This window comes from Microtus pennsylvanicus, chromosome 7 (assembly GCF_037038515.1).
Source record: "Microtus pennsylvanicus isolate mMicPen1 chromosome 7, mMicPen1.hap1, whole genome shotgun sequence".
In the NCBI taxonomy this organism is placed as follows: domain Eukaryota; kingdom Metazoa; phylum Chordata; class Mammalia; order Rodentia; family Cricetidae; genus Microtus; species Microtus pennsylvanicus.
This window is the reverse complement of record NC_134585.1, coordinates 120,205,173-120,218,203: the sequence shown is the minus strand read 5'-3', so window position 1 is coordinate 120,218,203 and position 13,031 is coordinate 120,205,173. Positions and strand designations below refer to the sequence as shown.

At 42.9% G+C, this 13,031-nt stretch overlaps 1 protein-coding gene and 1 pseudogene across 1 annotated transcript; one reads left to right on the top strand and one right to left on the bottom strand.

The window, feature by feature from the left end:
* Window positions 1-4,957: 4,957 nt before the first annotated feature.
* Window positions 4,958-6,094, bottom strand: LOC142854087 (speckle-type POZ protein-like). Its single transcript, XM_075979194.1, has one exon. It carries the CDS (start codon window positions 6,092-6,094, stop codon window positions 4,958-4,960), a length of 1,137 nt encoding a protein of 378 aa, XP_075835309.1.
* A 1,109-nt stretch (window positions 6,095-7,203) lies between these two features.
* On the top strand, window positions 7,204-8,990 carry LOC142853383 (survival of motor neuron-related-splicing factor 30 pseudogene; annotated as a pseudogene).
* Window positions 8,991-13,031: the final 4,041 nt, after the last annotated feature.

Genomic DNA, 13,031 nt, shown 5'->3' with positions numbered 1-13,031 from the left:
TCCTGATTATAACCCCTCAGGCTCTGAAGTGCTAAGGTCCATAAGGTGTACCAAATACATTCCATTCATTTAAAAATATTTTTCAGTACCTCTTCTTCCTGTCCTTGCCCACCATCTTATTATTGCCTCTCCTATGATTTAAGAAGTGAAGTATTTATTCCCAGTACTCAGAGGACAGAGGTAGGCATATCTCTATGTTTATAAGTCACACTGGTCTATAGTATGAGTTCCAAGCCTGCGTAAAACACTCCCTTTCAGAAACAAAGAGTGTGAACCCAGATCAAGCTTCAAGTTGTTTTTTATTTTATGTCTGGTGTTTAACCATACAACTAAAGATATTCTTGAGACTGGCTTAAAATGGTTGCTTATATACTGGAAGGTCATTGTAAACAATAGTTCAATGTTCCATCTAGGAATATGTCACAACTGTTTTCTCTATATGTAATAAATGTGCTATTCTGAATGGCCCTCCTCGACATGGGTCTGTATTGGAAAACTTAAGCAGCAGAAATGCTGGAAGTTTGATTGGTGTGTCCATACATACCAAATGGCATCTTGTCCCCTAAACTAAAACAAACTCAATAACAGCCCAGTTCAAAGGTCGCTCCCTTACATATTACCGTTTCCACAAAAGACAGATTCTCAGGATGGAAACAGTGGTGCCCTCCTGTAAATTATATTCAGGAGGCAGAGGCAATCTGCAGTGGCAGCCTGGAATACACAGGGATTTTAAGCGGGCCCTGAGGAACTATTTCATTTGAGTTGAGACTGATCTTCTTCAATTGCTTAGTCTCTTAAAGCCAAACAAACAAAACTTAAGTGAAAGAAAAAAAACAAAGCATCATATGAGCATAATTTTTAAAACAACAGTTGAGCAGAGACTTTGTCATTAATGAGAATATGTATTAATGAGTAAGACGTAGTTGTTAATAAAAGGAAGTGGCCTGATCTTAATTGTATCACCCATCCCCATTATCCAGATTAAAGGTGTGTGCCTTTGTTCTTCAAATTCCTGATTTGAATTGGATCTACCTACTACTGGGACTTAAGCAATGAGTTTTCACAGGTGTGTTCTCCATTTTGGGCTTCAATTAATTCCAGATATAGTCAAGTTGACAGCCAAGAATAGCCATCACAAGTGTGTTTTGTCTTTCCTGCCCTTGATTTCATTCAGAACCACAGTCTCAGGATGACTCCAGCAAACTTTAATGGTGATCTTTCTTCTCCCTTCAGATAATCCTACCTGGACACAGTCTTCTAGATCCATCTAAATGTGTGGTTGATGAATATCCTAAATCCTTTCCAAGTCTCTCACTTTGATTGACCAGATCCACCTCTCAATAGCCCATATACTACATCCTCCACTGGTGGGTATTGTCCATTAATCCTTGCAAGTGGCAGGCTTATTTTACTGGTCCTTCAGAGTGAGAGATTATTCTCATTTCCATGGGATGCAGAATACACTCCACAGAACCAGAGTGGCAGGGGTTGGGGATAGATTGCCCCTCTGTAGTGTGATGGGCGATGTTCTACCTACATGTCATCTTTCTCTAGTTAGTCGTGTTTTGGAGAGACACAGATATATGTACATTGATTCAACCAGCTCAGCCCTTCCCAGTCTGGTGTTTCTGTAAATCTGATTCCAAAACTACTTATCTGCCAAAATAGGATAACTCAATCATTTGGTTTTCATCCCTTGGTTTTTGTGTTCCTCTGGTGGATTTTGTGCAGATGGCTAACTAGTAGCATGGCTGACTGTTTACCAGGTGTGTTCAGGGTCAGGGTAGTAGGTACCCCCCTACCTCTCACCTAGCATTTGAAGGGTTTGTAGGTGATCCCTTCAACACCCCTTGTTTCCATGAAAGGTACTCTAAATTGTGAGTCCTGTGCTCTCATGGGCATGCTCCTGGAGGCCTGTGTGACTTCTCACAGAGGAACTGAGAAGCCCTGGGAAGCAGGCTTAGGCATTATGCATGTGGTTTCACATTAATGGAGAGGCACAAGGGGAGCTTTCTTTTTATCCCATTGGTGGGGACATCACCGGGTGACCTGTCACAACCAAAAGTGATTCACACATGTCTTTAACCAGGAGGGGGATGTCCTCCTACCTGAGAAAGCCACTGATCATTAACAGAAAACAAAAGTGGCGATATCTCTCATTATCAGTGGTCTGGATTCCCCAGTGAGAAGTCACAGACTAATGAAGCAGGTTCCATCCTTCAGCTGCAGCCAGAAACCCACCTTAACAAAATGGGTAGTGGTTGCTTCACAGTAAAGCTTTGTAAATAAACATTCCAAGCAAAAGGACCTAGGAAGTAAGCTGGTGTCCTTGCTTTTATCGCTAACAAAATAGACTTCAACTATAACCTAATCCGAAGAATTAAGTAAAAACACTAAATACCATCAAAGAAAAAGGGATTAAAGATAAACAAAATAGGAAACAATAGGTTTCTCATAGTAAAAGGAAACCAAGATGAGACATGTATTTTAAATAGACAGTAAAACCCTAGCAAAATAGCATAATCACTAAAATCTTCCACCAAAAAAAGCCCAGGACCTGACCCTTTTGGCATATTGACCTACCTGCTATTCAAAGAAAAGTTAAAGTACATCTTCCTCCAATTATTTCAGAAAGTAGAAACAAAGGATCATTAAAAAAGTCATTTTATTATTCCAAAATTACAATGATAGTAAATCACAGACCAAAATATTATGAACACTGATGCAAAATTACTTATGATATAATTACAATCTGTATGCCATAATATTCTATGATTTCTACCATGAGGAACTATGCTTTGTCCCAGACATGTAGGGATGGTTCAATGTACAAAATTCAAAAAATCTAGTTGACCATATGTGGATGGTTGCCTTCACTCTCCTTCAGTAGAAATACACAACCCGTCTTGGCTCTTTACTTAGAGTTGTGAAATGTGTTTTCATTCCTGGTGCATCTACATTTCTTGTCACCTGCCTGGGGAAGGCTGTTGCAGTCTCCCATCATCTTTAATCTTTGGACAATGCGGAGCCAAGATATCCTAAAGGATTTCCTGTCCAACAACCATAATCTTTCTTGCCTTTATTGTGGAGACTCAATCCAAATTTCTGATGGTGATCATGATCCATCAGCCCTCCTAACACTGTTATTTCCTCCTCAGCCTGTTGTATTAAGGTCATCAGAAGCTCAAAATGGCTTCGGAGAAGTCTGAGCTTCCAGTCATTGGATTATTTGCTGTGGCTCCAGACAGAGGCAAGGCCCCCACACCAACATTCACCCTGGAAACAAAACTTCCAGACCAGGAGGACCTAAGGTCATGGGAATGGGAAGCAAAGTTTCCCCCCAGGAGTCACTAGGGGAGATAGTGAGAGGAGTTATTCTCTTTTCTACCTCTTAATGTCTGGACCAATGAACATGGGCTAAGGAGCACCTCCTGCAGATTCCTGACCCAGCACTAGAGGCTGATGTTACTTCTTTAATCTTTCCTCGTGTCTTGAAATGTCCAGTTCATCTTTCTGTCCTGACAGCTGTTTCAGGAAGTTGGTGAACATGGGAATACCAACTGAACATATCATAATGAGATACAATAAGCATAGGCAGAAACTCGAATCAAGGCTGGGGGAGTCAACCAAAAGGAAGAAAAGGTTCCCAAGGTCAGACAAACAGGTCAGAGACTCCCCACAGTCCCACTCTTTATGAGTTCCACAAAAAAACCAAAACTAAACAACCCCAGTGTGCATACAGAGGACATAGTGCTGACCCATGCATCTGTGTGATTGCCTCTTCAGTCCCTGTGAGTCCCTATGATCCCCGTTTATCTGATTCTGTGAACCCTTTACTGCCATCAGCTGCTGGAGAAAGGCTAACCGATGACAGCTGGGCTAGGTACCAGTCTCTGAGTACAGCAATTTCTTAGGTATCGTTTATTAACATTTGTGTGTGTGTGACTGTGAGGACCCTGTACAAACTTCCGCAGCTAAGCAGGACTGGATTCCTTCTAACAGAAACACCACTGGAATCCACAAAGTGATTCTACAATTTTTATTGTTTTTCTATTGTATTGTATTGGGGTAAAATTTTGTCTACATGACTGAACAAGGGTCCTTTGCAAGATAAACAATTGCTTTTGCCCACTGAGTCACCTCTCCAGTCCGCACAAACTGAGTTTGGAGGAAAAATGTCTTCATTCTCTTCCCCTTCTCTCATAAGAAAACATTCACGTTTGTTTTCTCCTTTCCTCTGAGCCATTGATCATATGTTCTGCACAGTCCTATCCACACAGCTTTCTCCAAAGAAACCCTGTTGGGATGTGCTGGGGGCTTTAGCTAAACTGAATCCCAGATTCAAAATCAATGGAAAAAATATCAAACCAGTACAGCAACAGAGGAGAGCTTGCATAGAGTCCATCAGAGTTCATCATGGTTCCTCCCCCACCCTGCCATTCTGTAGCACCAAAATTGAACCTAGAGATAGATATTGGGGTTCAGACCGACAACCAGAAAAGCAAAGCAGCCAAGCCACTAGAGACATCTTTCCTGTCTTAAGGCTTGGGGACTGCAGAAGAAGCAGATTATTAAGCCTCTCTCATCTCTTTTCATATTACCTCTCGTGGTGGGATTTCCTAGGCTAGGATGGAAGGTGTGAACCACCACCACCTGGACTTGTTACTGCATTGATCTTGTTTAGATTAAGGTGCCTTTAAACCCACAGAGATCCATGTTACTCTGTCTAACAAATCCTGGGATTAAAGGTGTGTGTCACCATTGTCTGATCTCCAGTGGCTTTAGCTTTACTTCTGGTCTTCAGGGAAGAATTGTTTATCAAAATACAAATAATACACCACTACAATACTCAAGGCATTAATTAATGTATTAAAGCACTACTAAACCATGATGTCTTTTCCCCAGAGTTGCTGTAATTGCTCCATGTACCCCATAGTCTAACCAGGAGTCATCGGTATCAACACTGACCACTGCTTCTGGGATACACATTGAGGGTACCAGTGACAGGTTCCTGGGATTGCTTCAGATGATTGAGAGGGGGCTCCAGTAGATTGCATTGAGCAGAAGCCAGGGAGCTGTATGCTTCAGCCACCAAGTGGGGGCATGAATCCACCATTAACTTCCAGCTTGCGGTCTGAGAGACCTCAGAAGCATGAGCTGTAATAAAATTCAGCACCTGTGTTTTCAGCTGCCCTGTGCTGTGGCGATCAGCCAGGAAGAGAGTGTGGGCAGCATTCTCCACAGAGAGGTCCTTGCAGAGGGCCCTCTCGCACATGACCTTCAAACGCTCCAGGCCATACTTGTCAGCAGCTGCCAGCACAGCATCTGCCATGCTGTGGAGGACTGGTTCCTTCCCAGTGTAAATGAAGTCCATCATTGCCTTGAAGACTTCAGGTTTCAGGTCATGAATCTCAATGCGATTCTTTCTGCTCTCCTCCGTGTCATGTTCAAACATGGCTCTGAAAACTGGAGAGCGAGCAGCTAAGATGGCCTTGTGAGCCCGGAATTCCTGGCCAGCTACTACCAGGCAGCAGTCTGTGAAGCTCGAATTCTTCCACAGCTTTCCAAGATCATCTCCTAATAGGCCTTTGGGAACCTGGATTCTCGGCTCCGTGCTGTCATCAGGGATTCTGTAGGAGTATGGGGCCAGGATCCCCATGCAGTAGAGGGTGAAGTGGTCTTCAGGGAGAAGGCAGCGAGAATGGTCCAAGAGAAAATCTCGAAGGACGAACAATCTGTAACCCCTTTGGTAGCCTGGCAGGAAACTAAAGTCTTCCAGGCTAGTCACAGGTTCATATTTTTCTCCTTTGGCGTTTATGATCCAAAACTTGATCTCTGCCTTAATGGGACTCTTTGGAGAGCTGAGCAACTCTATGTTAACTGACAGGTAATCTGAGCTTTCTTCATCGACCCCCTTAGGGTGAAGTCTCAAACACCATTTGTTATTGTCTCCTGTTGAGAATGTTGGGCTTCTAATACTGTCCCTCCTTTCCTCCATAATAAAACGGAAGCGGCGGATGGTCCATCTGCAGGAGAAGTTCTGCAAGTTCCACAGTTTATAGTCCCAGCTCTGGTCAGCGGCGTCCTGGGACATTTCTCCTGGAGGCAGTTTCAAGGTTAAACTGGATCCAAAATGAAAAAACTAGGATTTGTCTTCTCTTGCCCTGTAGGAAACAATAATAGGCACGATATACATTTTTAGCTTCTGTTTCTCCTCTGTTCCCTCTTCTATGAGCCCAGAAACTCGAGTCTCTGAAATTATCCAGATTTCAATTCTACTTTCAGTGTGGGTAGACTAGGCTACATGGGACTGTTGTATCACTTCATTTTTTTTCTAGATTGAATCGTAGGTCAGTGGATTTCTAATTTTGAGAATCATACACAACTTTTGATAATTTACAACATTTTATATACTCATCCAAAATTTTGCACAGTGGTTCTCCAGAGTAACAGAACTTACCCAAGGACTCTCTCTGTAGGAACAAAGGAGATTCATTAGAATGCCTTAGGGCTGCAGTCCTGCTAAGCCCACAAAGGCTACCTGTGAAGGGAGAGTCCAAGAATCCAGTACTTACTCAGACCAGGAGGTTAGACGTGCCGACTGGTCCTCAATCTGTGCTGGAATTATAAAAGAGAATTCAATAATGCCAGTATGGGAATGGCCTTGCTGCAAGGTGAGGACAAGCAGGTAATAAAGCAAGAGCTTCCTCCATGGTTTTTTATAGGCTTCCAGGAGGCAGAAGGCGTGGCCCAGCCAGAGGTGTGTCCTTCAGACTCTAGATATGGATTAAAGGTGTGTTCTTCAGGTCTTGAGATAAATGTTTATGTTTTTCTGCCTCCAAAGTGTGTCTGTGAAGTGCTGTACCTACTTCAAGTTAAGCAAAAACATTTCTCACAGTCGCGCCCTCCGTTTTAGGATTATAGTTAATTCCAGGTATAGTCAGGTCGGGAACCAAGAACAACAATCTCAAGAGAATTTGCTTGCTGAGGTCAATCTTCCATAAATAAGGGAATGGTGTCCATTCCTACACAGCTGGTATAGCGCTTCTCCTGTTGTTATAAGAATTCCTCCCCTTTTTTCTCCCCCCCCCCACCCTAGGCGCCGGCGGAGTTTTTCCTTTTCCAACCGAATCTTCTAGTCTTCGAGGATATTTTCCCTGCTGCAGCTGCCCCTGCCGTCGCTGGGCTTGCTTCCCAGGCCCCTGCCCGCAGTCCAGTCCCCAACCCCGCGCAAGATGTCCGAGGATCTAGCAAAACAGTTGGCTAGCTACAAAGCCCAACTCCAGCAAGTAGAAGCTGCTCTGTCTGGAAAGGGAGAAAATGAAGATCTGTTGAAATTGAAGAAGGACTTGCAAGAAGTTATAGAATTGACCAAAGACCTTCTGTCAACTCAGCCTTCGGAAACTCTTGCAAGTTCAGACAGTTTTGCTTCTACTCAGCCTACTCATTCATGGAAAGTAGGGGACAAATGTATGGCAATCTGGAGTGAAGACGGACAGTGTTACGAAGCGGAGATCGAGGACATAGATGAAGAAAATGGCACAGCTGCAATCACCTTTGCTGGTTATGGCAATGCTGAAGTGACTCGGTTGTTGAGCCTCAAACCCGTAGAAGAAGGAAGGAAGGCAAAAGAGGACAGTGGCAACAAACGTATGCCAAAAAAAGAAATGATTGCCCAGCAACGTGAATATAAAAAGAAAAAAGCTTTGAAAAAAGCACAGAGAATAAAAGAACTTGAGCAGGAAAGAGAGGACCAGAAGGTGAAATGGCAACTGTTCAACAACAGGGCTTATTCTAAAAACAAAAAAGGCCAGGTAAAGAGGAGTATTTTTGCTTCGCCAGAAAGTGTAACGGGCAAAGTTGGAGTAGGAACTTGCGGGATTGCTGACAAGCCTATGACACAGTATCAAGACACACCTAAATACAATGTCAGGCATTTGATGCCTCAATAATGAGAAAAACTCTTGGATTTCATCTCTGCAGGGCTTTACATTTACCTTTTTATTCTTATATTCTTCTAAAGGGAAATTATTTGCTAGATGAGTAAGGAAGATACATTGTTGTCATTGTTTGGCTTTGGTAGAATGAAACTTGAAGACATTTGATAACTGCTCTCATTTAACTTTTCATTACTACTTACCACAGTTCCCTCAGAGTTTGTTGAACAAGGCAACTTTTCTAGGTAGATGCTGCTTAAATCAGCACTTAGATGACTTAGTGTACTTCAGGCCCCTACTTCACTAATGTTGAGTAGACATTTTGTAAGTCCTAATTTGGAGTTTTCGGGTGCTTTGCACTTGATGTATCCCAGCAGTTCATTGGAACATCATGGCAAAATGCCAGCCTGCTAAAGATATCTTCAGTTTGATGATAACCTGGCCATTGTCCAGACAAACCCGAGCATGGGTTAATTTATAAATGACAGGGTTTAGTTTGAGGTTTTTCCTTGAATTCTTTCCTGGGCCTCTTAGGTCACTTCCACAATTGACTCACCTTGTATTTTTTGGTCATTCAGTTTGAATTTTATATTAAAAAACAAACCATGTGTAGGATGTGCTCCCCTTCTCTCGTGTTTATTTGGTGTTTTGTATTGTTTTTTTCTTTGTTGAAATTCCACTTGTGGTAGTGCTTCCATTTTGGGGGAATGTGTAATGTTTATATGGGAAAACAAAAAGCTGATGTATAGCTCTGTATACAATGTAGATACTATTTTTGTAAAAAAAAAACAAGGCTAAATCAATGAACAAGAGTACTGAATGTTTCATGATTGAATTTTCCTGTATTTCTTGTGCATTAATCTGACCATAATTTCCCTGTATATTATGTTCATGTAGCTGAGTTTGTAATTTTTATTAACTAGATCAAGTTGCCAGCATTTGTTGGTATAAGTGAGCACCACAGTTATCCCAAGTTGAGTTTAAGCCAGAAACACAGATAGAAAAAGGGTCTTCCTGTTACTGGAAGAAGACTATTTTTAGGGTGTGTGTTAATTTCAGTTTTGTATGTTTAACTTTAATAAATAAAGTGCTTTTAAATCTCAGAAAAAAAAAGAATTCCTCCCATACACACGATCTGGGAAGAGAAGCTTTTCTTACCCTCTCAGTGTTCACAGCATGAAGGTCAGGGTGGAAGAATTCATATAAGGAGGCAGGAGTAGAGCCAGACAGGATTCTCTGAAAGTGGCTGTTTTCCTTCCTGCTTTTTATTCCGTTCACACTCACAGTCCCTGGGACGGCTCCACTAAATTTATTGGTGGTCTTTCTGGTCCTCTTCAGTTAATCCTCCTTATACTCTCTTCCTGATCCACTTAATGGTGTGCTATGAGAAAACTCTAATTACTTCTCGTTTCCATCAATCAGACTGCCGAGATTCAGGGTCTCATTATCTCATAATTTTCCTCCTCAGTGGTGAGTTCTGTTCTTTAAACTGTGAACTCCCATGCTTACCATGCTGGACCTTAAATGGGAGAGTGTATTCTGGCTTCTAAAGGGCGCAGAATATTTTCAACAGGTACTGAAGAAGGGACTTTGACATGCTTCCCCGTTCCCTTAGATTGTGATCTGTAAAATGCTCCCCACCTCTATCATCTTTATCGAGCTTGTCATGTCTGTAGGGACACACAAAGCCTAGAAGACAGGAAAATAATTTCAGTGGTTCAATCCTCTCAACAATTCCCAGACTAGCTCTCCGGAAAGTCTGGCTCCAATGCTACTCATCTCTCAAGACAGGATACATCAATCACTTGGTTTTGAATTTTGAGTTCCTCAGTTAGGAATCTAATACAGGTGGGTAACTGCGAGGAGGGTAATTTTAAAATGAGGAGTCTTGTGTTAAGGCTCTGCACAGTCTAAGGCATGCACTGTAGATAAGCCCCTTCTCTGTTTTGAGAACCTGGCCAGTTCTAGGAACGAGAAAGGAGAGTATTTTTGTTTTAACTAAGATAGAGACCTGTTGATGCACTGCACACCCTAACATCTGGCCAATGTCTGGGAGTGGACATGCATACAGGACCACGTGTTTTGACGATTGCTGATGACTGAGTAATGAGCGCTGTCCCCCTTGTTCATGAGGCTGAAAATCTGGCCTCAGAACGCCTCTAGCTGCTACTGTTTCAACCCAGGAGAGACAAGCAGTCAGATGAAGCCTGTGCCCGTGATGTTTACTGGGATGCATATTTCTACATTGTTCCTGTGCTGTATACAGAACAACTAGTGGTAAATTCCCAGGTAGAGCCCCTCTCCTGGGTGCTTCCCACTCTATCCTATGGTTTCAATTACGCTTCCTTGTAGAATAAATCTTGCTTTTATTAACTAATTTCATGGCTTGTGGAAAGTCTTTCTCATGGATTGAATCCAAAATGAAAGTCTGTGCACAGCAAAGTGGCTAAAATCATTTGCCCTTACAATAACTAATAGCATCAGTGACTCTCCTCTATGTAGGTTTAGGATCAGGTGGCAGGTATCACTTCCCTTCAATGTGTCATTTGAATGAAGGGAGGCAATTAATGCAGGACCCCTCCTTTGTAAAAACAAATGCTTTCCCTTGCCATCCCAGGGCTTCCAGGACCCTGCTCCTGGAGAGGAGTTCAGCTTTTCATGGGGACAACTGAGACTCCCTTGGGCTCAAGTGCAGGATCTGTTCATATACAGTCTCACTCCGGGAATTGGGCTGGTGGAGTTTTAATTTCAGGTAGATGGTTCTCTGGAGGGCTTGACATAGCCAAAGGGTTTAAGTCCCCAACAGGTGGAGGCATGCGTTTTAATCAACAGGATTGTCCACATACCAGAGAAAGCCTTGGTCATTACAGAAAAACTGACTGGAACAAGTAGAAAGACATACCAACAGATACAAGTGCAAACGCAAATGCAAAGAAAGTGAGAGACCGAGCACGAGACAGAGAGAAAGAGATAGAGATATTGGGATACCGCTTGAACATAGATTTAAGCCAACAGAAAGTCTTTATTAGCCAGCTGCCAACTACATGGAATGTTCGAGATGCCAATACAGTAACTAGCCTTTCTCAGGATGAGTTTTAAGCACACACACAAAACAACACCATATTCTGGATTGATGCACTTCAGTTAAAGAGAAGAGGTACTGAGAAATGGCGCTACAGAAGCTGAAGTCTTAGTATATTTGGAGCAAGGATTGAACATTTAGAGATATTCTGCAAAGTATGTGTCTGGTGGATTGAATCGTGGGTTCGGTTATGGCATGTGTGTTGTTTTGATGGAGGAAGGTCATTGGTTAAATAAAAAGAAACTGCTTGGTTCTCATTGGTTAGAAGATAGGTGGGAGGAGTAAACAGAACAGAACGCTGGGAGGAAGAGGAAGTGAGCTCAGATTTCACAGCTCTCCTCTCCAGAGCAGACGCCTCAGTGAGACGCCAACCCCAGCTCTGACCCAGCATGGACTTAGGCTAGAATCTTCCCGGTAAGACCGGTGCTCACAGATTATTAGAGATGGGTTTATCGGGATATCAGAATTAGCCAGTAAGGGCTAGAGCTAAAGGGCCAAGCAGTGGTTAAAAGAATACAGTGTCCGTGTAATTATTTCGGGGCATAAGCTAGCCGAGCCGGCGGCCGGGGTGCTGGGAACGCATCCCCGCCGCTCATATTACTATTACTGGCGCCCGACGTGATGGACTAAACCCACTTAAAAAACCTGAGAAGGCTTAAAAATAAGGGAGAAAGAGTTTAACACAGATTTTTGCTGTCTGTTGGTGGCATGCTGTAGAGAGATTTCCTGATTCGGCAACAGCAACAGAATAAAACGCTGTGTCAATTTAAAGCACAGCTTCTTGGGGCTGTGCTGCCAGCGTGAACTCTGGCTTTAAAGCATTTCAATGGATTTTTCTGGGACTGGATGTTTATGTAGCCTTTTGGGATCGGAAGGAGAGTGCTCTGAGACCGTGACAATGACTCAGAGCTCCCCGCCTGCTCGGCTTAGGCAGGCGGAAGAGCATGGCGGATTCTTGCCGCCATACAGAGACGTGTTTTCAGACTGCGCAGTGCTCTGAGTGTCAGATTTGGATGTAACGGATGAAAAAAATTTCTGTGCTGCACCCTCATTCTCAGAATTAAAGTGCTGAGTGCCGCTCTTATCTGGTGGCCCCAGAGCTAGCACAAAATGGTACGTCCTCCATTTTGAAATTTTCCTGACTCAGCAGCAGGAATAAACCTATGTTGTTTTAAAATACTGGCTTTGTGGGCCATCCTGCGAGGGCAAACTCTGACTGTTGGAGGCAGGAGGGCTGGCAACAGAGAGAGGACTTGAGTGTTGTCTGTTGCAGCTTGTTTGATGGCAAGGACATTTAAACACTGTAGACTTGTGGCACTGAACATGGCTACAGCGAGTACCTCAGCCATGCGGCTGGAAAGCTAAGGAATGGGCTGGATCCAGCCGTCAAAGCCACGGCTTTAGTCCTACTGATATTGCTTGGTAAATTAAAGACTCATGTGGTCAGAAAAAGAGAGATATACAGTAAAGAGAGATTCAAAGACAAAGAAAATTTCTAAATGGTTTACAGTGTGTTAAAAAAATATATGCAGAATAAAAGTTGAAGTTCTTAAAGTAAAAAACAAAACAAAAAAAGCAAGAGAGTTGTTGTGTGCGGTAGTACACACCTTTAATCCCAACACTTGGGAGGCAGAGGGAGATTGACCTCTGTGACTTCAAGGTGTAGTAGTACACGCCTTTAATCCCAGTGCCTAAAAGGCAGAGACAAACATCTCTCTGTGAGTTCATAGCAAACACCTTTAATCCAAATGCCTGGGAGGCAGAGACAGGCGGATCTCTGAGAGTTCAAAGACAGCCTGGCCTACAGAGTTATTCCAGGTCAAAGATATAAGCTCAAAAAGCAAAAAATTAATCTAGGAATGTCACAGCTTAGATTCTTAAGCGCCTAGTGATTTAAAGGCACAAATCCAAAGTGCTCCTGGATAGTAAAAAATTGCAGATTCACAATAGGACAGATTCAGACCACTAAATGAGTCACACTGTTGGATGAATGTACGTAGGCTTGGGAGAGA

What these genes read in the sequence shown, in the direction of transcription:
- LOC142854087 (XM_075979194.1), bottom strand. Translation starts at nt 6,094, where the DNA reads ATGTCCCAGGACGCCGCTGACCAGAGCTGGGACTATAAACTGTGGAAC.